A 27,992-nucleotide genomic window follows, 5' to 3' on the forward strand; every position below is an offset into this window, starting at 1 on the left:
GATACGCATTGCGATTTACCCATACGCGTTGCGATTTACGGATACACGTTGCGATTTACGGATACGCGTTGCGATTTATGTGTTCGCGTTGCGATTTTCATATTCGCGTTGCGATTATTGAAAATCGCAATGCGAATTTGTACTATCGCATCGCGATTTTCAAGAATCGCGTTGCGATTTTGGAAACTGATTTGCGATTCTGGGGATCGCGTTGCGATTTTTATTTCGCGTTGCGATTTTGTTGGTCATTTTGGCAAATCCAAAAAAAGTTGGTTAAAATCGTATATTATAACTTTTTTTTGGTCACTGAGGCGATTTTCTCTAAAAAAAAAGGTAGATGAAAGTGGAAGAATGAATGAGAGGGTAGGGCAAAGGTATCTCGTTTTCATCATTTAAGACTCATGTTGCTACTCCTACGTGGTCCTTTATAGACCTTGATCATTGAGATATGAGTAAATATAAAAATAAGTGCGCAATTTATGTCAAGAAAAATAATTTAGTGTTCAAAGAATTTTTTTTTGGTTAAAAATAGGGTTTAATATTTTCAACGTTACATTTTTAGATATTCGCTCATTAACAGTGTTTAAAATCTTCGTTAAATGACACGTGTCACATTTTAGTAATTTTGAGAATTTATTTAAATTATTAAAAATATTTTTTAATTAAAAAAAAACCCAAATAGCCCTACTTCCCTACCTCCTCTCCTCCCATGTCACCCTTCTCCTTCCATAGTCGTCGACCACTTGTGATAGTCACCGTCACTTTCATAGCATCATCGTCGACCCCCGATCAAACCTCGTTGGCCTTTGATTGTAATTTTCCATCGTTTTCCATGGAGAAACGTTCAAAGGTTCGTCAGATTTTAAGCCACAACCGTTTTCTTATTGATTATAGCTAATCCCAACGTCCATAAGTCACATTGCCAGCATCATTCGAACTACCGTGCAATTCCTATCAAAACTCAACCGTTTGACGATGACGGTCGGAGATGGTAAGAGATGGCCAGCGATGGCTGGTAATGGGTTGAAATTAGAAATTTTAATTTTTACGGGTTTTTTTATAATTTCAGTAAAAAAATTAGGTTTTTTATAAATAAATTAAGTTTTTTATAGTTTTTTAAAGATAATATTTTTATTATTAAAAAATTAAAAATATAACGATGGACACCTAAAAATATAACTGAAAAAAATATTAAACCCCTATTTTTAAAAAAAATTCAAAATTACTTCACAAAATTACATGATTTTTGTACCAAAAAACACTTTTGTTTGTGGATGACAAGAAACCCTACTATTTTTCTTGGAACTTATGAAAACAAAAAGTCTAAAGTATACTAAAGGCTCACTGAACCATGTTAAAATAATTTTTTTGTCATCAAACTTTTAAATATTATAAAATAGTCATTAAATTTATACAAAATGTTACAAAATGATCATTAAATGGACTATTACAAAATGATTATTAAACTTATCAAAATTTATTACTATTTATAGTGTTATAAGGACTAAGGGTGAACGTTCGATCGAGTCAAAAAATTTCGAGTTATTCGAGTTGACAAGTCATATTTTATAACTCGGAGTTAACTTAGATTTTTTTAGTCAAGTAGAGTTTATAAAATTCGAGTTGAGTCGAGTTTTCAAGTTTCTGTTTAAATTTGATTATAAATAGTTATAATATTATGATATTATTTGATTTCAATTTAAATGGTTTTTTATGACCATATACAATACATATATGTAATAATCATTCTTGTGTATTTATATATATATATATATATATATATATATATATATATATCATGTGATATACATGTATCATACAGAATTGAGGGACAAACCTGGAAATTCATCCACTAGTTACAAAAAAAATTTGAGTTATTTGAATTCGAGTTGTATTTTACAACTCGATTTGAACTTGAATTTTTTTCGAATCGAGTCGAGTTTATGAAATTACAACTCGAACTCATTCCGAGTCGAGTTTTTCCGAGTAAAAAAAATTAATTTTTCGAGTTGAGTCAAGTTTTGCTAACCCATAAAAAAGACCATCTATAATAGTTTAATAAGTTTAATGACCATTTTATAAAACTTACAAGTTTGATGTACCAAAAATATTATTTTAACATAATCAAGTGGCCACTACTGTGCTATACCCAAATAAAAACCAATACAATTGCTCTATCCTAAATAAGATCCCCACTTGCCTAAATGCCATATGCTCCCCTTAATTTCCATTTCAATATCAAAGGAATCTTTGATTAAGGGCACCATTCTCTCTCTTTCCTTGGTCACCAACTATGCTCAATTAAGGGTTTTGATTAATGTAAAGTTACAGCTTTTAAAATATGTGTAATAATTTAATATATTAATGATGAAATTATTTTCTCCCAATATCTATCGTCACATGTCTTTAATTATTTATTTGTGATTTTTTTGCGTGTAATAACAAAGATAAAATATTTATGAGTGTAATAAAAATATAAAAAATATAATAATTTATATATATATATTTTACTATTTAATCATTTATATTTAAAAATTAATTAATTACCAAGAACCAGTTGGTCTAGTGGGATGAGACACTAGATCTCTTAAGTAAGGTTAGAGGTTCGAATCTTGGCGTTTGTGAATAGAGCAAACTGGGTTGGGAGGGTCGCCCTCGCCTCTGCAATACCCGATCTAGATTAGTCAGCCAATATATAAGATACCAATGATTAATTCAAAAAAAACTAATTAATTATTTTTTTAAGAAAAAGTGATGACATGGGTAAATTGAAGATATGTAGAATGAAAATTTTCAGCCAGCAAAGGTTGGTCCAATTTTTAATTTTTTATGGCCCAACATAACATCAAGGTCAAGGGGATTGTATTTGAATGCTGGTGAGTGGACAACAAACATCACATTCTCAGACATCTTATCTAACATTTACACAAGAGAGTATTAATTCCATTTTTCAAAAAATAAAACAATATATTAATTTCATGTATATCTCTTACAAGCACATATCATTGAATTTTTTTAAAAAATTCATTATCAATTTTATTATTTTATTATTTGTTGAATATTATTTAGTCTTACCGAGATGAGATACTAGGTCTTTTAAGTAAGATTATGGATTATTGTAAATTAAGAGAGTAAAATTAAGAGGGTCATTCTCATAATAGATATTTACAATACAATATCAATAGTAATCGATCAATAAATTAAATACTGAATAATTATAAAAAACATATACCGATAATTATACATTTCCGCACATTTTTCTATGCCTTTGTGTCACGTCTTTTTTTTTTGTCTTTTTTCTCGATCTTTTGACTTTTCTTTTCATATCATGTTTGTTTCAAGGTTAGATTTGACGACGTTACGACTGATCAAAATGACGTTTATTCATAATCATATTGATCTTCTCTGTTCTAGACCTTCAGATTGAATTTGGATAGAAGATTTTACGTTCGTGGATAGTTTCTCATAACACTTGGTCTTGATTTGCGATTCTTCGTAGTCTTTCAATAGCTTACTCCCCTTTTGTGGTCCTTTTATCGATGCAGTTAGATGTGTTCGTATTTATTTATCGCTTAAGTCTTTTGATTGGATTTTTAATATTTTCCATTTATGATACTTATACGATCTAAAGTGATTAGTTTATTGTTTCAATGTTATAGAAAAATGTCCGGATTATGCACTTAGTTTACTAAGCAATCCAATTAATTACTTTTGGGCCACATTGAAGGGTGGAAAAAGAGAAATGAAATCCCTAATTGAAGATGATGGGGGCCAAATGGGGTTTGGAGCTTATTTGTGGATAAAAGTATAAACCATTAGTCATTTTCTTATCCAAATTCAGAGGATCCCTTAAAGAAATGGATGGTAGCTAAGATAGGCCATCCCCATCCCCCCACCATCAAGTATGTATTTTTCTCATTAAAGTATAGTCTTCCAATTTGAACATTACACATAACCAACCAAAAACAAATCTTCATATTTATAAGACAACTTGGTAGATATATTGCATGACATAGTTTGATATTTTTGCAGTGATCATAAAATCATTGTCACATTATGAGAAAGATTCAATTTGTTTTAGGGTAAAGTGTGTTGTGGTCAAATAGTGGAATTAGTGCACTAAATTATTTTATTATAAAAGTGAACCCAATGGTTGTTTTTGGGTGGGGGGGGGGGGGGGGGAGGGGGAAGAATGCTTCAATGATTATGGATGAACAATAATTGTAAGTTCTATCAACAATCTTTTTTATGATTTTTTATAGGGAAGAGCAATTTCCAGTTAATATGCAAAATAAAAATAAATTGATTGATTCAATTTAATTTAATTATTGTCGGTTTGATAAATCAAAGACTTTAATTTAATTTTTAAAAAATAATAATAATTAAATTTTAGTTTATTTAAAAGAATCAATTACTTTTTTTCTATTGTAGAGTGTCACATAGATGTTGTAACATTACTATCGAATCTATTTATATTCCTTCCTCTTAATTGAATACCTACAATCTCCTTAATAGAGTTCAGAATTTCTTTTCACACTTCTTGTGCTTTCTTGGTACAGTCTTCTATTTCTTTCCTCCCACATGGAATAGATTAAAGCGCACCAAGCAAGTTTCAAGATAGTAGTGAGAAGGGACTTACCTTTCCAAGCACTACAGACCCAGTCTAACATGCTCACCCATGGTAAAGGAGGAGTGCTTAAGCCGGAGAGATTCAGAATATTATTCCATAAGGAACCTGCCAGAGTACAGTCACTGAACAGGTAGTCCCTAGTCTCCGTAGTCTCCTTGCAGATTATACATGAGCCATCAGTAACGATTCTCTTTCTAAGAAGCCTCTCTTTAGTTGGGAGTCTATCTAGAAGCGACATCCATGTAATCATGCTATGTTTGGGAACGTGTAGAGGAAACCATAACAATTTGTGCCATGAAACTTTATCTCCTTTTACCCGTAGTTATTTCCAGAAATCTATTGTCTTAGTAGCTCCTGTAGATAAAACATGAATGGCAATTGTCTTGAGTTTCAATAAGCGCCTGAAACACCAGCTAGAATTTGCTTTATCTTTCATGAACAGAAAGTCTTGATTAACATTTAACAATATTTTTTATTGATCAAAATGTCACATTTGATTTTTTTTTTCAATTTAAGAATTACATTAGATGTAAAATAAGGATTCGTGAGCCATATTATCAAAAGAATTTTTAAAATGAAGGATGCAACACGAGGAATTTCCAAGGGATCATCTATTCTAATACTATTTTCGTCACATTTTACTGCAGAATTCTAATACTAATAACATTTTAAACTAAATTAAAATATATTAATATTATATTAAATTTATTAAATTTACATGAAAATATACTCATTAAATTAACTTAAATATGAAAAGATAACATCTAACTCTAACATCCATAAACAAATTGAATAGTAACTCTCAAATGTTCTCTTCAAATGAATCTATCCAAATCAAGCAACCACGGCCAGAAACAATACCGACATTATGACCCAATGCCAAGTTCCCAGCAGCTTCAAGCCAGCTGAGGGGAAAAAATAAAAAATATTTCATTCATTAATATTGGCACAATATGCACCATGGGAAGTTTCGACAATAGATGTATGTATTTCGAGTTTACCTTGGTTGACATCGTTTCTAGACATCGACGGCGTCGGCGGTGTGTAAGTCGACATGTTCGTAATCGATATCCCGAGATCGGCACAATCCAATCCCATTGCACCTGGAAAAAAACAGGCCAAGTTCAAACTCAACGCCTGCAACAATCAGGGCTACATCAGAACCAATATGTCTTTACATTCTTTGTAACACGGGAAGGCCGAGACGTTAAGAAGATTGAAGTAACCCTCCGAACATCGACAGTCGTATGTTAAGGTCGACGCCTTGTCGCACGATCTGCCTCCGCAATCGGTCCAACTGCAGACTGTGTGACAGAGTGCCGCATTGAGCATTAAGCAAATACGACATCAAACGACCAAGCACAAAATGTAAACGGTGTACACATCTTACTATCAGAGACGGAGTGATTCCCTTTGGTTTCCCTTTCTTGCACCGGGGAGGGAGCATCTGAACAAGCGCTATTCACAGCACCTGAAAATGAAAATCCGAATCCTAAATCAAATCGAACACTAACCCTAAACCCTAAAACCGAATCCGAAATCATTTAAATTGTTTACAATTGAGATCAATGCAAGGGAGGAACTTGAGCTGCTGATGATCATCTTTATCAAAAAAGGTTTGCTTCCAACCAGGATCACATTCACAGATATAAAAGGGAAGTGTTCCATTTAAAGGAGGCTGGCATTTTCCTCTTCCACATTCCACTTCTTTGCACACATCATCTGCTACAAGAAAACCCAAGTTTATAAAAGACTCAAAGATCTAAAAAAGAAAAGAAAATGGGAAATGGACGAACCAAATAAGGGTATTTTAGAAAATGATTGGGCATTTTAGAAAATGATTTGCCAGTTCTAATGTTGTTTGTTTTCTTTTTGTTGTTATTGTTGTTTTTTTTTTTTTGCTTTAGAACTGATCCATTTGCTAAGAATGATTGGTATGATATCAAGGCTCCATCAGTTTTCACTTCCAGAAATGTTGGCAAGACTCTTGTTACCCGTACCCAGGGTACCAAGGTTTGTCTCTCTTTGTTCAAAAATTTCATTTCTTTATCAATGTGAAAATGGTTTTTTTTTATGTTCTAATCCTGTGGTAATCTGGGTTTCATTCAGATTACAGTGAACTTCTAGCCAAGTGCTTATACTCTTCGTTTTAGCTTTATAAGAATGATGGTAATGGAGTTCAATGTTGTTTGTTTTACTCTCTGTAAAAGTGGTGCATTTCTTTTTTGATCTAGTCATGGTTATATTGTTGCATTTTTGTTTAATCTCGATGATATATTCTTAATTGAGTGGGGAAATCTTGTGTCTGGTATCGAATTTTAATTTTCGGGGAGGATGCGACAATTGCTGCTGTTAGTATTTCTGGAAACTCCTTAATCTTCGATTATCTTCGGATGAATTCCTTTGTTGAAAAGCTTAAACTTATTGTTTCCTTCTTGTTTTTCTGTCTTGCATCCTTAGTCGACTTTGGTCATTTTGCGTGTATGTAATTTCATGGGTTGTTTCTACTTATGAGATGCCATATAGGTGTGGGAAGATCCTCATGATATTTATTGTTCTTGTATGTACAGCGTGATGAACTTAGACATGCTTAGTACATTTGCTTAATGTGCGGTTTTACAATTAGGTTTCCACAATTCTACATGGTTTGAAGCTTTCTATTTTGTCGACAGATTGCTTCAGGACTCAAACACCGTGTGTTTGAGATTTCACTTGCTGATCTTCAAGGTGGTGACGAAGATCACTCATACAGAAAGATTCGTTTGAGAGCCGAAGATGTTCAAGGAAAGAATGTTTTGACCAACTTCATTGTTGCTTGTTGTAATGAATTAACAAATACGCAGGGAATGAATTTTACAACCGATAAACTGAGGTCCTTGGTGCGGAAATGGCAAACACTGATCGAAGCTCATGTGGATGTGAAGACGACCGATAATTATACTCTGAGAATGTTCTGCATTGGATTCACCAAGAGACGTCCTAACCAGGTTAAAAGGACATGCTATGCACAATCCAGGCAGATTAGACAGGTAATAATACCCTGAAATTATGTCAAATGTTTGCTCTTTTTACACGCCTTAGAGATGGTGGAACTTCAATGATTCCGGAGTCGACCAAATCCCTTGATGATGTTGCTCTTGTTTTTCAGATTCGCCGAAAGATGATTGAGATAATGACCACTCAGGCAACATCGCGTGATTTGAAGGCATTAGTGCAGAAGTTCATCCCCGAGATGATTGGAAAAGAAATCGAAAAGGCGACATCAAGCATCTATCCTTTGCAAAATGTGTTCATTCGAAAAGTCAAGATCTTGAAGGCTCCCAAGTTTGATCTTGGGAAGTTGATGGAGGTATGTTCATCTGATTTTGCATGTTTTCCATGATAAATATCAAACTTTTTCCATTGAAATATTCCCATGGGCATGTGTTGTTTTCATTTAGGTTCACGGTGATTACTCGGAAGATGTCGGTGTGAAACTAGAGAGGCCGGCTGATGACACCATGGCCGAGCCTACCCCAGAGGTCGTCGGTGCTTCAATGAAGACTACATGAATTCATCCTTTTTGGTCTTTTTGGAAGTTATGTTGATCGTTTTCCATTTTGTTGTTTGTTCAAAACATGAGTTTGTTTTCCGTTACCCTCGTTTTATTTGACCATTTCAAAGTTATTTTGTTAATTTAATAAAATAAATAATTATAAATATCACATAATTAGTCATCTTGTAGTCGTAGTGATAAAAGCTCTATACATAAAGTAGAGATTGTTTTGAACTGGAAGCAATCCAAGAACGTCTCTGAGATTCGTAGCTTCTTAGGCTTAACTGATTATTATTGTCGTTTCGTGAAAGGTTTCTTCATCATTGCAACTTCTCTGACAAAGTTGTTAAGGAAGGATGTTATATTTATCTGGAGAAAGAATTTTTTTGTATGCAGCGATGCTTCTCACTCGGGACTGAGATGTGTTCTGATGCAGGATGGGAAGGTCGTAGTTTATGCGTCACGCCAGTTAAAATCGTATGAGCGTAATTATCCCACCCATAATCTGGAGTTAGCTGCATTGGTATTTGTTCTGAAGATCTAGAGACACTGTCTCTATAGAGAGAAGTTTATATAATCAATGACTGAACATTAATAAATAATAATGGAAATGATGATGTTTATTCATAAAACCGGATACTATTCAATCCAACAAAACCTTGCTCTTTGGGGGAATAGAAGAACTGGAAATAATGTGGAAGCATTACAAGGCAAAAACCTGTGTTCTTCTTCTTCATGTACGTAATTGTCACGTTTCATCACTCGTGGTACAAGAATTTGTCCTTCTTACAAACCGGCCCTGCAAAAATGATGATATCAACAAGAAGACTAGCATCATGTTTTAGTAATAAAGGGGGGGAAAGAGTAAAAAAGGGGACCTTGATTCTGGGGCGTCGATCAGCATTAAGTTTACGGACTTGGTACCTAATTTTGGTAGAGAAGAGGCGCGTGTGCCGTTTCTGCTTGTACCGGAGCACGCTTGCCTCCCTCACTCCTCCTTCCGCTTCACTTAATAAATCCATATAGACATCATTTCCGGGAGGTTGGTGTGAAAAAGGGGAGCCACCGTCGGACTCGGACCAGGCATTCACCACCTCCTCGTAATTCAATTTCAGCTTCAGCCCTGGATTTGGGTTGTTTTTCTTCTTCTTCTCGACTCTGTTGTTGTTGTTGGTTTTGGGTGAGATTTGGTGCAAATCCACGGTCGAGAAATTCCACCAATTGGCTTGCTGCTCCACATGCTTCAATGCCCTCACTCCCTTCCTCAACCCCGTATACGCCGTATACCATGAACGACCAACTAGGTTGCTTCTACTCATCGATTCCTCATCCTGCTTCACACTAAGCTTCCCCATTATGCTATCGATGCCCCTGCCTTCTTCCAGAATCGATTCCGCATCGAAATCGTCTCGGAATTCCATTTCCCTTTCCATGGAATCTCCTCCTCCTCCTCCATGGGAATTCACTTCTCCACTGCTGGTATCGCTGCTCCATGACAACTTGTTGCAAACGCTCTCCACTTTCGACTCCAGGGGTTTCGGGTGATCGTGGAGCAAGAAACCGGAGTCGTGAATAGCCCGGAAAGGAAACAACAGCAGCTCGGACGAATCATGGAAGAAAGAGTGGTGGTGAGGCTTGGTGAATTTAGGGGGTTTGGTGAAGTTTCGTGGGGAGAAGAGGCACGGATAGGCGGTGGAGAGGAGGGCGGCGGCCTCGTTGTAGGTCTGGTTGGGGCGTTTGCGGGGAGTTCGGGGTTTTCTGGTGGAGATTGCGAGCGGGGAATTGCCACTGCTCCAAGAAGGCGAAGACTGACAACTGCTGCTTGAAGCTGAGGAAGTGGGTTTTATTATCTCAAGCTCTAAGCCATAGGCCCTCCCCCCTCTGCTCAAACACGAACTCATCTAATTCTACACCCCCAAAACACCGTACCTGCCACACTCCCAGAATTTGTATCAGCAATTTGGTTAAACAAGTAGAAAAAGCCCAGAGCAAGTGCAAAACCCTAAACCCTGATTGTGAGACAAACAAGTAGAAAAAGCTGCTGGATTATAAAACGCCAAAAATGCTAAACACCAGCTGGGGGAACAAGTGGAGTTTGAACCGACGACTGAAATATCTAAAAAGAGCACAGAGCAAAGGATATAAAGGAAGATTCGCCGGTGTGATGATATTAATATACAGGCCGGCCTCCGCCTCCGCCTCTTGTGTTGGGACTTACCAAATGTCTAATATTGTATGATAGAAAAGAAACAAATTTGTTGATGATTTGGGTGGTTATTTGATGGCCACGAAGTTACATCTGAGAATACCCTTAACCTGTGGTGTAGTGTACAAAGCAAAAGGATGAGGTGGAGAAATCCAGCAACCTTTTCTTTAACCCTTTAGCCTTGGATAGATGCCTTCCATTATTTGTCAATTAACATTAAATTATCTTGTATAATAATTGATATTTGAATCAGTAATTTTTAAAAATAATAATGATTCTTTTGATTATTAAAATAAATTGATTTGCATAATAATTATTCACTATTTATTTATACATAAAAAAGAAATAAAAATTTATCTTAAAAAATTTAAAAAATTATTATTAATTAAGACTAAATAAGATAGTGTATAGTAAGTCACCTATAAAAGAGTTCTTATTTGCTGAGATGGCGTCCTCTCATTGGAGGCTCCAGATTTTTCTTAGGACATACGTGGTACGTTCACGTGTCTGGAGGTAAGGAGTAGGGTTTTGTTGTGTAATAAAAAGCAAGCAATCATTGATGGAGGTTTTTTTGGTGTCTTTGCCTTCTTTCGTGTGGCATATACTGAGCAAACGTTGTGATTATACCAACCAAACCCTTTCCCTTTCTTGAATGTTTAGACGCAGTCTAAATAATTACTCATGAAATTACAAGCATATAATACTCCATTTTTAATAAAAATAACAAATATAATATGAGTAAATTACACCATTTTTACTAAACTATATTATTTCTCTTATATTATTTATCGTATTTTAAATTTTTCTAATTTATTTTATTAAAGTGTATAGATTAAATTATTTTGTTCATTATAGCGTTAATTTTTTAACATTGTTATAACATAACACAAACATCAAAACAACATCGTTTTGAAAAAAACTAAATATACACTCAAACGAATCATCTTATTTATAATTAGGTGAGTAAATTAAGAGAGAGCAAAGTTTAGTTAGGAATGATATAATTTAACTTTTATATTTTAAATTATTTTATATTAATAAAGATAAAAAAATGACACTTCATCTAAACATTAAAGAATTATTGACAAAATAAATAAAATGATCTGTATAGGTAAATGATTTTTTTTTAAAAAAAATAAACAATATAATAAATAAAATAAAATAAAATATAAAATTCAGCGAAAAACTATATAATTTATCCATATAATATAAAAAAAATGAGTTGTCATTTCCCCCTTTAAAAATGGAAAGGGCGGAGTTATCATGGCATATAGCTTGCGCTTTTCAGATGGTCAAAGTCAAACTTTTCTTTTTTTATTCTAAGATATTTTTATTAAAATATAAGAAAATTACTTTGAGATAATATTCTTATTTTTGTTTTCTTAAAATGAAAAAGAAACCATTAGGTAAGCATTTAATCAAGTCGAGTCGAGTCAAAAAAAATTTAAGTTATATTTTACAACTTGAACTTAATTTGAAATTTTTTCGATTTGGTCGATTTATTTGAGTTTTTATACTAATTTTAATATAATTATTTATAATATTTGGTAATGATTGATTCTAATTTTTAGATTTTCTCTAAACCTATAGGATATATATTTCATATTCCTTTTACATTATAATCTTATTTAATACATCAAATACAATATAAAATTATAAAATATATTCACATTATTATATTTTAAAGAAAGTATTTTTGAGGGCAATATATTGATGAGGGTATAAAGGGGTTAAGAGACTAAATAAGAATAGAGTACTTTTTTAGAAAAAAATAAGAATAGAGTACTTTTTTAGAGAAAAAAAATAAGAATTGAAATTCCATAGGTATTTTATAGTGGTATGTGAGCACGCAGTTCAAATTTTGAAAAAAAAACGAATTTAAAATAAATGATGAATTAAATAAATAAGAAAATTATGAAAAATTGAGGGATTAAATTGAGAAATAGTAAACTTATTATCAAAAAGAGTAATTAAAAGAAAATATGTATTCTAAGATGGTTTAGGAGCATGTGTTTCAAATTTGGTAAAAAATAAACTTAAAAAGAATGAGGAATTGAAGAAATAATGAAGCCATGGACTAAATCGTAAAAATGTCAAAATACTTGGTCAATTTTTTGATTTTTATACTAACTCAAAATATCTAAATTTCAGCTCGACTCGAACTCGAAAACCACATTGATAATTTGAGTTGACTCAAATAACTCGACCCAAATAACTCAAAATTGAAAACTAAACCAATCTTTCGAGTTGAATTGAGTCAAGTTTTGATTACCCTTACCAATGAGAAGTGTCAGATAAAATGTAATCCTTTTTTATTATTTTGAGTTAAGAATACAAGTAAATTTTGAGGGTGGATAAGCAAAAATGGTAGAAAAGAAGACTTCTTGTTGACAATTTGGGTGGTTATTTGTAGGAATAGCAACGGGGCGGGTTCGGGGTGGGTTTTGCTCGCCTCGTCCCCGAACTCAAAATGAATCTCCATCTCCGACCCGATCCCCGTCGGGGATTTTTTTTCCCGTCCCCGAATCCTACCCAAAATATTATACTCAAACCCGAACCCGAAAATATTATATATATATAATTAATATAAAAAATATAAAATATTATATATATAATTAATATAAAATATATAAAATATTATATATATATATATATATATATATAATCGGGGCGGGGCGGGGATACCTTGCCCCGTTCCCAAACCCGACCCGAAAAAATCCTAAAAAAAAATTCCTGATATCTGCCGAGTTTCAGGTTTTCCTATCGAGTTCGGGTCATGCTGCTATCCCTAGTTATTTGGTGGCCACAAAGATGAATATGAGAATACCCTAATCCTGTGGTGTAGTGTACAAAGCAAAAGGATGGGGTGTACTATATATGTCTTTGGGGCTGCATATGTGTGTACAGTGTACAGGACAAGTATGGATAATGGGTAGGTTTTGGAATGGAGGGGCTATACAGATTGTTTGAAGCGGTTCTTAAAACGACATGCCTAGAAATTTTGGTACATTCAGTTTTTTTATTTAGAAAATTATATCGGAAATATTTGTATTTTTAAAAAAATTAATGTGGCATTTCAACTCAGAAAATTAACATAATGTGACATTTTGATTAATGTTTTTCGTCTTTAACAGTTACAGTATTGATATGTCAATTTAAAGTGCTGATGTGGATGTGACAGTCCATCTGTTATGTTATAATTATCAATTTAACTCATTTTTCATATCAAGTGTCACATTAATCTATAACTTAAACTGTCATGTCTGCACAGTGAACTATCACATCATTATTGTGAATTGTTATGTCAAAACTGTAACGGTCAACGGTGAAAAAATTAGTTAAAGGGTCACATTGAGTTTATTTTTTGAATTAGAGGACTATATTGAGAGAAAAATTAATACGAATATCATAATAATTTTTTTAAAAAATATAGAGACCTATTATGCTTTTTATTTTAATTTTTTTTACAATTCAGGCTAAAGCTAATTTTAATTATTTATTTAAAGCGATCAAGTTAAGCATTTAGTACGACAATTTTATTAAATCTCAATTCAGATCTTTATACATCGAAATATCGGTGAAATTTGAATGTATCTGCAAGTTGCGGGGACCGTTAACTCTCCAACTTAATATACTATTAAAGAAATGTGATACAAAAAATATTAATATTTTCGATAAAATATTGTCTAAAATATTATTTTTTTCTACTGAAAATATTAATATTAGGCACTACCTAAAATATTATTTTTTTTCTAACAGAAATTAAATAGCGAAATTAATATTTTTGATAAAAAAAAATAATGTTTTAGATAGTGTTTTACAAAAAATGTTAAAAATATATTAATACATTATTATTACGTCTAAAATCGGCGATTAACGTTATTGAAACAATTACGTACCTTCGGTTCTCGTCTGTTCTTTTCGCACCGTGGAACACCGTGGAGTCGAAGCAGTGTGCGCCACCACCTTGGGTTTCTTCTTCGATGAACCACCGACTCGATCCACCGCCTCCAGTCTTCGCTTGGAATTCTTGAAGTCGGAAGCTTGCGTATCGGCAATTGCTTTCATCTTCTGCATGGCAATAACTTTCTGACGAGATAGGGTTTAATGATTATTGGATGACAATTAGGATTTTAGGTTTATATAAGTAGTTCAAGAAACCCTTAAAAAATGCTTTATTTCTTGAAGCTTAAGAAACACATTTCCGTGCGAATTATTCCAGGTTGTTTTAGGTTTAAAACATGTGTTGGTTTGATTTTTAGGTATAATGTATAGTGTCAAATTTAACCTCTAATAATTAATTAAATAATTATTTAAACTTTTTTAATATTTTAATTTTTAATCAAAAATATTTCACTCTGCATATTGAGGGTTTTAGGGTTTAATAGGAAATTTATTATTTTTATTCAATAAAAATAAGAATTTAATTGGAAAAAATAAAATATATAGGGGTATTATTTTTATTATACTTACATATATAAGAAAAAAAATTATTATTTCGGTTGGATCGGGTCGGGTATTTATAACCCTAAACCAGAAGGCGACCTGACCCGAATATTACCTTTAAAAAAATTGACCCGAAACTGAAATTTTTTTAAAAAAAACTGACTCAATCAAGCCGACTCGAAACACTTAAGATTCGGATTCCATGCACGTCCCTAATTTCCATGCCCACATGATTCTACCAAAATTTCAGCATTTCATCCCCTTTAACTCTGTCATTTCAGCCTTTCATCCCTCCTAACTCTGCCATGTCAGCTTTCTGCGGGCTATTAGCCAACAGATGGTTGTTATCTAAAAGGGTTATTTAGATCAAAAACTGAAACGTCAAGGATAAAATATTTTAAGCAAAATATACATCAAAATGACTATTCAATCAAATATTAAGTTTAAATTTGATATTATAATCAGATTCTCAAGACTTTAATGTGATTTTTCTTGGAGAAAATGGCATGGCTTCTCCATTGATTCAGGCTCTAAAAAGAGGGTTATCACTCTGAAGTTGTAGGGTGAAGCAAAAATGGCTCTCAGAGTCGAAGGTCGAACAAAAATCAAATTGACATCGAATTCGATCTCTAAATAATCTCAACCCCTTTCCCTTATGACGATGATGGCTACGACGATGATGATGATGATAAAAGCTAGATAACTTGAGAATAATAATGAAATTTACAAAACTGAGCTTGGAAATTGAAGTGAAGATACAAAGATACCATATTTTACAGGAAAAGTTGAACATTATGAAAGCGAGATAACAAGTTTATTACACAGATACAGACTGAAAGAGAACATGACAAAGATTTTAAAGAATTTTCATCTTTAATTTTATGGAAACGGGAAGGTTTCCATTTTAATGCTTGGGAGTAAGAGAAGGAAACGAGGGTATTGACTGCAATATCAACTTCCGGCCACTCCAACCACCACCAGGGGTCGACCCGAACTCACTTTGAGGAGGAGAGATCCTCTTACTGTTGGGGGATGAAGTTTTAATGCCGGTCCCCGGAGAAGAATTGCCTCGTAGAATCTCGAGTGTTTCGTCTTCCGCAACGGATTGGAAATGCTTTTCGATAATGTTTGGTGGTCGGATAATATTAGACTGTCCGTATCTGTGCCCGGTATACAGTGCGGAAGACGATCCAATGGAGATAAAGGACCGTGGTGGTTTACCCTTCGATGAAAATGGCAGTTGAACCAAAGGTCTGTGAAGAAAAATAATGTTTCGACTTTATAGCAACAATATATATTGATTTCATCATGGAAAAAACTTCAAACAGTTCAATGAAGAAACCTGCAAAGCTGTAATGGCGTTGTCGGGAGAGCAGCTGGATTTTGCTCTTCGTTATTCAAGATGTTGGTTTCTTCGAAATTTTTGTTCGTTGCATTATTGTTGGGAGGATCTGTTTCTTCTTCTTCGGCTTCCAAAATATCAGATCCTGTGTTTAGAAGCAATCAAGTGAATAAGAACTTGAATAACATAGACCGGTCGAGAACGAAACATCAGATAGATTCTTACCTTCTTTCCGACCAAATGCATTCTTACAGCCTTCACATCTGCAGTTGATGGAACATCCGACGCCACCCTTTAAGACAAGAAAACGACTTCTAAATCAGTTTATGAAGAAAAACATCAACACAGGTTTTTTTTTCTTCTGAGAGGAAAAACCTGAAAGCATTCACAATATTTCTTCAGGCAATTTGATTTCTTGCAGTTGCATCCTCGTTTATGTCGAGCTGAAGCCGGTGTTGTGATCAAGTCATCCTGCGAGAATAAATGGGTGTTAGGCTATGTAACAGTTTGCAGTTGACCAACTTGATAGAGAATAGTTATTCCGTACCCCAACTTCGGGTATTGGATCAGAAGTTCTGATCACTTTGGGAGCAAATGCAAGTGGGTTTCGAGACTCGATCTGCTTGCGAGTTGCAAGTACAGTGTCTTCATGAATAGGCTTATTAAAGCAGTCTTGACAAGAACATGGCTCGATGCAGTATACACCAGCGGCAAAGCATTCGCAGTAGCTGAGAAAGAAGGTTCCGATATCCAATGAGCACATAAACAAAAAAAAAATCATAACACCCTAGTAGATCACAGTGGTAAGCAGGAATATGAGGAAGCATGTCCTGTAATTTAAAGCAAAACTAGAAGAACTTACAGTTTCAGACACTTTGATTTCTTGCAGTTGCATCGTTTACAGGCCTCACTTTCTCCGGCTTGTTCCAATCTCCGCCTGAAAATCCGTAAGACGATGATGGAAAAACAAACGTTAAGACATGTACAATAGATAGAAATAACTAATAAACCAATCAACAACTCTGTCAAGTTATCATACCTCTTCTTTTTCGGACTATTTTGATTGAACTCTTCATTAACTAAATAGGCAGATGCCTGAGAAGCATCTTCTGCAAGTTGAATCCCATTTTCGACATCATCGGTTTCTCTTTCAGTTGAGGCAGAAGCCAATATAGATTCATGAGCAGTTTCGTGATCTGCTGCAGGTGGATTGGATGTAGTGGTGCAAGGGAGAATTAGCTTTTGTGTCTCAGACGATGAAGTTTCAAGCTTCGAATTATTGTTATCTCTTGAAACTATCGCTAGAGCATTTAGGTGCAAACCAATTCCGGGTACAATGCACCTTGAGGAATCACCGCCAGCCTTACTGGGCTCCAATTTGTTATCTACAGAAGAGTTGGTATTTGAACCGCCATCTAAGCTCTTCCTCCGTGCTGCCAGCATCTCAAAGTCTAAACAGCGCCTTCTGAACCCGCGATGCAAATTAGAACCAGGCTGCGCACAAACATATAAAAGCATCATCAGTAAAAGTAGATCAAGAGCTGACTTTCATGATAATTTTCTGTGCATATGTGTCTACATGGCTCTTAAACATGAATGAAAAAAACTCTTCATACTGAAACTCATAAAAGAACAAACAATTTTAAAGTTTTATACTTTTCTGCAACTCTTTCGAATATACAGCATCTTTTACCTCAATAGAATATGGGGCGGACATGCGATTTTCCATGGTCAAACTACCGGACGCGAAGTTTGTCACATTATTATCCTCAAAGAGCCCACCGATTCCTTCGGTTTGATCTTTATAATCACTGATGTCATGTTGTGGGAACTGTGAAATAAGAGTAGAACAAAATGTAGCACCGGGGTCCAATGATTTCTGAATTACACCCCTAAAAGCCTCGGAATCATTGGGGGAACTAAAAATCAATAGGTCAGATGTCTCAAGAATCAAACTCTCCCACTCAGATCCAATAGTTTCCCTTTTTCGCTCGATCTGCAAAGTGGCCGCTACTCCCATGCCATCAGATAAACCTTTTTCAGAGGACTCTTGAACATCCACAACATCTGATAAGCCTTTTTGAGAGGCCTCTTGAATGAACGGAACAATCGCGAGAGATGTGCAGGTTGATTGAGAGACGCAATTCATCTCGATTATACAAGGTGTTGGATCACAGCCAGGGCTACCACAATCATACTTTAACGTCTGTGGCAGCTCAATTGCAATACTTGATGGTTCATTAGGCAACTCAAAAGAAGCCTCACCCAGGGGAACTCCTGGATCGAAATTCTCTTGGACATCCACACCCGTCTCCTCGATCCTACTAGCTTTAGTCCCATCCGCAGACAACAACTCGGGTTTCGATGGATCTGTAGAGCTACACCAACATGCAAATAAAAAAAGAAAAAGAGATTATAAAGCATGAAACTAAACAAAATCAAGAATGTATAATACTAGGTCATTACCATTTCAGGAACCTAGATTCCTTGTGAGAGCTGACATGAGGCGAAGTGAAAATAGAGGGCAGTGATGCGAAACTAAGCGGGTTGAATGTCTGAGTTACATGCACGGATTTGACTGGCTTGATGGGGGAGAGGCTGTTGATATAGTTAAAGACCGGAGAATCCTGGGGAAAACACAATGTTAAAAGGCCAAAAATTTCTTTCAATACATCTTTTGATCCAAATCAAATGCTTATCCAACATCCAAAAGAACAACAAAGATGAATTCAAAAGCAGGGGAAGTGACATATCTATGTTGTAACCCCTATCAAAGAAACACCACAACCAGGAGGGGGGGACAGAAATCAGAAGGCAAAACAAGTTTGAGAAAAAAAATTAATTCTACCCAGAGATCTAATTCACATAAGAGTAAACAAATTCACAGCACCAAAGAGGCTAAGAACTAAAAGAATGGACCTTTAGGAAACAAAACCCAGAAATCATAAGGCAAAACAAGTTTCAGGGAAAAATGAATTCTACCCAGAGATCTAATTCACATAAAAGTAAACAAATTCACACCCCCAATGAGGCCAAGGACTAAAAGAATGGACTTTTAGGAAACAAAACCCAACAAGATGAAGATCAACTCTCTCACTAAGACCAAAAACCAAACGCATGCAGTGCATAAGAAAGCAACCAAAAATAAAAATTAGAAAGAGGGCCTCCCCATAAAAAAGATCAAATAGTTGAAGAAAATTGGTACCTCAAACTTAGAGAGTGAAGAGCTGATCTGGGTCTTTTCTGGGGTATCCATCATTTCCAGAGTAAGAAAGAAACTCCTCACTCTCTCTGTCTCTCTACTGTTGAAAATTTTCCCTCCCTATTCTCTTTCGATCTGCTTTAACTTCCAAGATAGCAAACAGATGATAATAAGAGAGAAGAAGCAACAGAACAAAGAAGAAGAAGGGGGGAAGGCGGGAGAGGGATTTTCTCGTGGATAGAGACAGTGATTTTGGAATATAATAAAAACAAAGGAGGAAAAAAAAGACCCAAAATTTAGATTTGTCAAGATTTAGAATTTACAGGGCAAAGCGAAAGAGAGATCGAGAGAGAGAGAGAGAGAGAGAGGGAGCTAAAGGCAAAGAGAGGAGACCCACTTTGTCCACAGTCGTCCTAACAATTCCATTGCTAAACACACTGAGATTTTTCACTTTAACACTATAAAGTAAAAAGAATATGCTACAATGGTTTCATCTTCCTTCCTTCCTTCCACTCTTCCTTCTTTTTAGATTTTTACTGAATTTTCTACTAGTTATAACCTTTCTCTTTACTCTTTCCATTTCTTAACGTATATCCTATTTCTATTTGTTTTGGAGGGAAAACGAATGATAAAAGAAAAATGTGAACTTTACCCGTGAACTTGAAAAAATATGGGTTTTGATTTAATGCGTAAGGTTGACGTATTGTAAATTTGAGATTTTAAGGTTGGAAATTTTATTATAATTTAAGTTTTATATGTTTTTTTATTTTATCTAAATTTGTTTTATTCTAAATTCATTTATTATTCTAATTAATAATCTTGTAATAATATTTTACAATAATATCAAATTTATATTTATTTAAATAAATCACACTAAAATAATTTTATTTAAAAATTTATGTGATCTAAATCAAAATAAAAAAAATAAGAATAATTAGTAAAAAATGAAAAAAATATATACAAATTTTATTCAAAAATATTAACGTACATAGCACGTGTAAAAGTACACATATTTGCATAATTACACATATTATCTCGAATCACTCAATAAGTTCATATTTAGAATGTTATATCTAAAGGTAATTTGGTAAAATATGCATCAAAGTAATCTAATATTCCTTTAACCAAACACTATAATCGTATATTTCTGCTATGTAAAGCAAACAGGGTAATACAACATTCCCAGAGTGATGTTACATTTCGATAATCTTATTCCCAGAAATAATTTTACATTCCGTAAACCAAACGCACTCTAATAAATATGAACCAAATGCACCTTAATACATATGCATCAAATTTAAAAAAAAAATTGCAATTTCAACTAATTTAAATAAATACTACCAAAATCAATAAACAATGAATTAATTTTAAATATTTTAGGGTGATTATTTTCCTATCTAGGGTGAATTGAACAGTACCACCCTAAAGACGTCAGGTTCTCCACGTGTCTTCAAGCTAAATATGAAGACTCTACGACTGCATAGCGTCTTCAAGTAAATGAAAAAAACTCCACGACTGTCTGACATATTAAGGCAAATTGAGAATACCCTAAGAATACACGGTGTCTTCAGATCAATAAAAAATCCTAATTCAAGAAATAATACGATGAATACCTTATATGAAATTATTTTCTATCGGACCTAGTCAATTATAGTAGATTGCTAACTTTGATGGTACTTTCTTTTTCCGGTAGAAATTGCAAGTCAAATTCGTGCACATCGAAATCTTGAAACTCATTTTCCTTGAACGTAATTTTTTTTCCTTTTGATTTTATTGAGGGTATATTTTTTAATTTGTTAATTATTTAACAATAAATTATTTACTCGATATAATACATTATTATTTTTATTAAAAAAATAAACGTAAAATTATGGATATCATAACTTACATCGAACCGTCTTCATATATCAGATATGGATGCGAGCACTGAACATCATATTTGATGATTATCAAAACCCTAAACTCACAATGACTAAAAAGATAGACTATCAATTATGTGTACCAGTTTTGTAATTTTTATATATTATTGGTGTAAACATTAATATTAAACAAATATTATTCTAATAAGAGAAAAATAAAGATTATTGTGTAATTAAATTCGAGACTTCACAAATGAATAATTAATAATAATTATATTAATCTTAACCACAATGATAATTAATTATATTAAAATCTTAGACATTAATACAATATCTATGTTAACGTATGTTACGTGTCATGGTAATTATTTCCTAGCGTACTCATACGTATATATTAATTGACCAATAATTACAATTTATTATGTTTTATTAGTACTAAATACTATTTTCTAATAATAGTAGATGAATAGAAAGCTCAATAAAAATTAGGGGTGTTCAAAAAAAATTAGGGACGGATGCACTAAGCCTCGTAGGGATAAAGTGCATCCCCATTATTTTGGAAAAATGATTAAATTTAATTTAATGCATTAATTAGAAAAAATGATAAAATAAAAAATTTTGCATACTTGTTATTTAAAAAAACAGAAAATTAAATTTGTCGACCCCATTCTTAAACTTACGAATCTGTTACTGAAAAAACTCGTAACCGTTAATCATAATCATTAATTGGTATAACCATTACATTTAACAAGTTAATTAATACTAAACAATTTCAGTTTACAAACCACTAAAAATGATAGTTAATGCTTAAGGTTACAATTACGAATTTTGATAAATGATTAACCAACAGTTAATCGTTAATAAATTAAATTTATAATTATATTTTTAATTTATTATATTTTTACACAAACAACTTAATATAATTTTTATAATATTGTAACAGTTAACCAACCATTTAGACTAAATGAACGGTTAATCATCCATACATAGTCCTAATAAAAAAATTAATTATTTACATAAAAACATAATTTCCCAACTTTTTCTTGAATAGTATTTTTTTTATAAATTTATAATTATTATTTATAAAAAAAATACTTTTTTCAAGAAAAAATAAGAACAATCTATTTAGACTGTAGCTATAATTTTGTCTCATTTGATTTGAAAAATTCAAGATGTTATATGTTTAACGATGAATTATTCTGAAAGAAAAATTGGAAAGAATTTTTTTTTGTGATTTATAATGAATTTTCCCTTTTTCCCTGATATAAAAAAGTTTAGGTCGTGAATGACTCTCCCAGTCCAGGGTTAGAGTATACTTAAGACTCAATTGGAATTTACGTAAAAATTTACAAATTGTCCACCAAGGGTAACGATAATACGATTTGAAATTAACCTTATAATACTAAATTCCTTAATCTCAACCACTTGGACCAAAACTCGTTGGCATGAATTTTCTCTTTTTGATTGTGATATTTTTCGTATAAATTTTTTAATATAAAATTTACATGTTCAAAATATGTAATTTATTATTATTATTATTATTATTATTATTATCTTAATTTCATAACAAATACGAAAAATATTAAGAATTGAATGTCGATAAAATTGTTTAACTAAAATAATTTTGTATTTATTGGAATGAGACAAAGAATGACTGACAACGTCTCAAAATCAATGAGTTCTTAATTGTGATAACCTATAAAATTAATTACATCTGATTAAATTGTAACCTAAAGAAATAATTAGAATGAAATTTAATTTTGTTTATTAAATACTTTTTGTTTATTAAAATTGAGAGTATATTTAAGAGTTTATCAAATCATAAGTGGAATGATAAACCATTTATATGAATATATTTTCTGAATTTATCAAATCACAAGTAGAGTGATAAATGATTTATATTAAGCCTTCGATTAAGCTCAATTTAATTAATATTAGATGAGGAATAAATATATTTGGTCAGTTAGTCAAGTTGTTCATCTTTTTTTCTTTATATTTTTTTATGTCATGAGTTCTAGATCCATTGGGAGCACTCCCCTCCTTTCTATCTCCTCGTTTTAGATTGATCTATGAATGATTGAGTATTTTTAATTTTATCTTTAAATTACGTCTCTCGTTCAAAATTAGTCCTCAAAATTTTAAACATTCCAAATTCATCCTCCAACTATGATTCTCGTTCTAATTTGGCTATGATCTTTTGGACTTTTTAATGATATCTCCCAAAGGCATGCAAAAGTTTGGGGATTAATATAAAACAAGAATCACAGTTTGGGATGCATAATGCAATCAACTCTTCGTATAATACATATACATTATAGAAAGTTTTGAATAGATAATACATTGTAATCACCTAGACTACTCAATATATATATATATATATATTTCTAAATACTTTTAATCATTTGACAACTCAATCACCCTATTACAACCCTTGGTGTTGAAACCCGTAACCTCTAGAAACAACAACGATTCTTTTAACCGTTGAGGTAAGTCAGTTCATATATATATATATATATATATATATATTGTGTGTGTATTAAATTGACACCATTTACTTAGAGAGAACATGGCATCCCCGTGAGTCCATAATGAAGAAAATAAATTATAATTATTTACTTATTTTATCACTAAAGTTTTACCCTTTTTAAGCCAAAATATAAATAACATTTTCTTAAAAATCATATAATTTAATATTAAGTTTTTTTTTATATAAAAAATAACCATGTTAATTATTGGGTTAAATCTCGGATTCGTCCTCGAGTGTTTGTATTGATATTAATGTGGCATATGGTCCAAAGAGGCAAAGACATAATGGTGAAAACGAAGGCAAATAGCAAACAAAGAAAATTGGCGCCCAAAAGTTTGAAAAATGGTTGGTTTATGTTATTCATTGGGGGGTAGAGTTTCGACCCACCACTATCCACGTGGCCACAATTTACCACAAATGTCAAATATAGTACTATCAGCTAGATACCTTCTAAGAAACCTATAAAATAAAGGCTTAATATAAAATAGCCCCCAAGGTTTACTAAACTGGCCATTTTGGTCCCTATTTTTTTTAGCATTTTGGCCCCAACGTTTCACTTTGGGGCAAAAAACTCCCTCTATAGATGAAAACAATTAGTTAACACATTATTAACACTATTAAATAGGAGTCTTTTTAACCTAAAATGAAACGTAGAGGCTAAAATATAAAAAAAATAAGGGACAAAGTGATTATTATATCAAATGTTACCCTAAAATGAAACGATGGAGCTAAAATGCTCCAAAAGTATAATATGGGGTAAAATGACAATTTTGATCAACGTTGGGGGTTAATTTTGGTATTATGCCTAAAATAAATGCTTAATACAAAACTAAATGTCCAAATTATACTCAAAGTTAATTTTTGGTGCCTAAAGAATTTTTTGTTAGTACAGGTGTTTAACTTTTTCTCCGTTTCACTTTTAGGTGTCTAACGTTAAAAAAACTGTCAAGTAACAAGTGTCACGTTTCTATTTTTCTGAAATTTTAAAATAAAATATTTTTTTAAAATCTAAATGTGACACATGTCACTTAATGGGTTTTTTTAACGGTAAACACCTAAAAGTATAACGGATAAAATGTTAGCTTCTTATTTTTAACGAAAAATTCTTTAGACACTAAAAATTAACTTTAAGCATAGTTTAGTCACTAAAAATTAACTTTAAGTATAGTTTTTGCATGTGATTTTGCTAATGTTGTTACTTGAAGCATCATTTTAAATTATTTTTTAACATACTAAAAGTCATCAAATTAACCATTAGCCATTGTGCTCATATACAAATACCACTATAAGTAATAATTTAATTTATCTCAACAAGTAATTTTAAACACTATTCACCAAAATAATATATTTTTAATATAATAAAAGAGAAAACACATTAAAACCCACAACTAAATTTCTAAAAGTTATTATATAAATCAACCAAACCAAATCCATAAAGTCATGCATTTGTTTACTAGGAAACATCAACCACAACATATTATAAGGTTGGTTGAGCATTCACATCTTCATCAAATTATGTTTCAAAATCCCATTATTTTAGGGTTTGGAGTTTCACATCAAGAAATCTACCCATCATGACACGTGTATGGTTTCCATCTACCTTTTTTAGGTTTAATTATAAAACAAGTGTCAAATTATATTGCTTTTTTTTTTTAATAGGTGTTCGATTTTTTTTAAAGTTAGGGTTAGGGAGAAGGTAAGTTTAAGGCTAGGGCTTTTAGGATTTTTAGGGGTTTGGGACTTTTTTTTATAATTTTAGAAAAAATAGTTTTTTTATAAATGTAATAATTTTTATTTTTTTGTTTAAAAAATAAAAATTATCAGAGTATGATACGTGTCACTTAACGAGATTTTTAACACTCATTACTTTCCGGGCACCTAAAATGATAATGTTTGTAACGTTAGGCAACTTGATAATTTAAAAAAATGGCCACACATTTAGGAGAAGCGATATAGTTTGAGCACTTATTTTTATAATTAAGTTTTTTTATTAATTTGGGATAAATGCAAGTTAGTATCTGTTCAAAGATAACTCTCAATCATTTAATATTGAACGCTCACACTCCTAGCGTTCATGATGCTAAAATCCAATACCTCAAGGAATAAGAACATTTCCTTTATTACCGAGGTCGCTTGGTTCGTACTCTACTCACCCATTTAAGTGTTTTAACTATTATAAATATAATTTCGGTTTTAATTATAAATAATAACACCTTTAAATAAACATTTTCAAAATCAATCATTATCATGCACAAACAAAACTGTAGTCGGAATATAATTGGATTAAAATATTAATATATTTAAATTTAATGTACATATGATAAAATCTAAATCAGAACAAGTTTAAATAAAATATCCGTATTTGATTTATATATAATAAAATTTCAACTTAGAGTTTCAAACTCTTCCTTAAAATTACTATTAAATCAAAACTTCATCAATAATGATACAATACAATAGTTAAAAGTCAAAGTTTAGGACAAAATAATTTCCTATTTCTCATTTTCATCCAAGTCAACCCTTTTTAGGTACTTTTCCAAAGCTTTTGTAGAGGCATTATTGGACTGGAATGGCCTCGGGGATGGGGAAAGGGGTGACCTTCACTAGGGTACTTAATCCTAACCCTGGTCTATGCACTCATAAAAGCAATGTGAATTTAAAAATATAAAATATATATAAATAAAATTTTACGATGAACAATAATACAATATCAATAAAATAGGTAATTAATATAAAAAATTTAAATTTTAAGATAAATATGTATCTACTCTAAAAAGTACATACATCCGTCGTAGCATAAAGTCCATACACTATCTTCCCTTAAAAAATTACTAATATATTGATTGTATTTTTTTGAAAATAAATAATGATTATGTTTATTTAAAGAATTAATGTACTGAAAAAACAAATTGTTTATTTAATAAATATTTCATTACAAATAATATGTTAATTAAATTTAAAGTAAGATCTAAAATTACAGCAATAATGATATTCTTTCCCAATTCACCCAGAATTCCTTGCTATCAAACTCCATGCCAAAATCATTGTGTCGACTCTTCCATGCCTGCTTTTAGCACGTGACACATCAACAACCGAGACAATATATCACTAATTTTTAGAAATAAATCAATAAACTGTAACTTTACTACAGCAAAACTGTTATGTAGCAGCGTTTTTAGCGGCGATTGGACAGTAAATGCCACAAAATTTAAGCATATAGCGGTGTTTATAATCCAAACGCCACAAAACGATACTTTAGCGGTGTTTCTTAAACAAACGCCGCTATAGATTAGTACTTTAGCGGCGTTTTTATACAAACGCCGCAATAGGGATCGTTTATAGTGGCGTTTTTCTAACAAACGCCGCGATAGATTAGTACTTTAGCAGTGTTTTTATACAAACGTCGCAATAAAGAGTACTTTAGTAGCGTTTTTATATAAACGCCGCAATAGGGTTCTTTATCGGCGTTTATGCAAAAATATCGCGACGATGTAGTACTTTAGCGGCGTTTTTCTACAAATGCCGTAATAAATCAGTGAATTAGCAGCGTTTTTAAATACAAACGCCACAAAATAGTAACATTAGCGGCGTTTTTAAAAAAACGCCGCAAGAAATCGGTCCATTAGCGGCGTTTTTAAACAAACGCCGCAATAAGTTAGTGAAGTAGTGGCGTTTTAAATACAAACGCTGCTAGTTTTGGATATTTTATCATCAAAGGTTTCCCCGTTTACCCAACAATAGCTACGAAAGGGGGATTTCTATCGGATACTTCTTTTTCCCCTCTCTAATTTCTCATTCACTTCTTTGTTTTGTTTCTCTTTAAATTTAAAAATTTATGGGCTTGCTTTAAAATCTTCAAAGGCGTTCTACCTTGGATTTCATTTTCCTTATTTTTTCCAAATTATTTTTGTGATGTTTTAGGGTTTAGGTTATTTATGTAAAGCGGGTCTTGAAGGAGCTCAAGGGTCTCCATAAAGATCTTCCTACCTCTTGTAGTGCATGTTCAATTTGTTCTCTCTTTTACTCCGTTTTGTGCCTTGATTTATTATTCTTTTTCTTATTATCCTCGAGGCTCCAACAATGTGTACAAAACTACAAATATGTCCTGAAGAAAGAAAATAAAAGAATCATTTTTTTGAAATATGAGAAAACAGATCTAGAGGAATGCCAAATTGTATCATTTTCATAAGGAATTCAGGCATAGTATTTATCTTACTTTTCCAAGAGCAATAACTACTGGATATA

At 32.4% G+C, this 27,992-nt stretch overlaps 3 protein-coding genes across 5 annotated transcripts; 1 reads left to right on the forward strand and 2 right to left on the reverse strand.

Annotated features, from left to right (window-relative positions):
- The first annotated feature begins 4,668 nt into the window (after positions 1 to 4,668).
- LOC120115066 (40S ribosomal protein S3a-like) lies at positions 4,669 to 8,315 on the forward strand. The gene is made up of 6 exons (XM_039135827.1): positions 4,669 to 4,760; positions 6,538 to 6,643; positions 7,303 to 7,440; positions 7,474 to 7,659; positions 7,779 to 7,979; positions 8,071 to 8,315. The coding sequence occupies exons 1-6, from the start codon at positions 4,669 to 4,671 to the stop codon at positions 8,179 to 8,181; spliced, it is 834 nt and encodes a 277-aa protein (XP_038991758.1). The 3' UTR covers positions 8,182 to 8,315.
- Positions 8,316 to 8,764: 449 nt separating this feature from the next.
- On the reverse strand, positions 8,765 to 10,377 carry LOC120115024 (protein CHLOROPLAST IMPORT APPARATUS 2). Of its 3 annotated transcripts, none has more exons than XM_039135797.1 (2): positions 9,090 to 10,377; positions 8,765 to 8,976 (listed from the first exon to the last, which is right to left on the reverse strand). In XM_039135797.1, exons 1-2 carry the CDS (start codon positions 10,064 to 10,066, stop codon positions 8,952 to 8,954), a joined length of 1,002 nt encoding a protein of 333 aa, XP_038991728.1. In that variant the 5' UTR covers positions 10,067 to 10,377; the 3' UTR covers positions 8,765 to 8,951. The 3 variants fall into 3 exon arrangements, with proteins under 3 accessions (XP_038991728.1, XP_038991729.1, XP_038991727.1); XM_039135798.1 differs by having other exon boundaries at positions 8,765 to 8,964; positions 9,090 to 10,376; XM_039135796.1 differs by having other exon boundaries at positions 8,765 to 8,964; positions 9,044 to 10,371.
- Positions 10,378 to 15,612: 5,235 nt separating this feature from the next.
- Positions 15,613 to 22,010, reverse strand: LOC120114999 (protein tesmin/TSO1-like CXC 2). The gene is made up of 12 exons (XM_039135767.1): positions 22,006 to 22,010; positions 19,365 to 19,450; positions 18,626 to 18,786; positions 17,853 to 18,537; positions 17,199 to 17,653; positions 17,022 to 17,096; positions 16,707 to 16,887; positions 16,535 to 16,630; positions 16,385 to 16,451; positions 16,160 to 16,304; positions 15,721 to 16,070; positions 15,613 to 15,690 (listed from the first exon to the last, which is right to left on the reverse strand). Exons 2-11 carry the CDS (start codon positions 19,416 to 19,418, stop codon positions 15,722 to 15,724), a joined length of 2,268 nt encoding a protein of 755 aa, XP_038991698.1. The 5' UTR covers positions 19,419 to 19,450; positions 22,006 to 22,010; the 3' UTR covers positions 15,613 to 15,690; position 15,721.
- Between the last annotated feature and the right edge of the window lie 5,982 nt (positions 22,011 to 27,992).

This window comes from Hibiscus syriacus, unplaced genomic scaffold, assembly GCF_006381635.1.
Source record: "Hibiscus syriacus cultivar Baekdansim isolate YM2019G1 unplaced genomic scaffold, ASM638163v2 tig00110257_pilon, whole genome shotgun sequence".
Classification (NCBI taxonomy): domain Eukaryota; kingdom Viridiplantae; phylum Streptophyta; class Magnoliopsida; order Malvales; family Malvaceae; genus Hibiscus; species Hibiscus syriacus.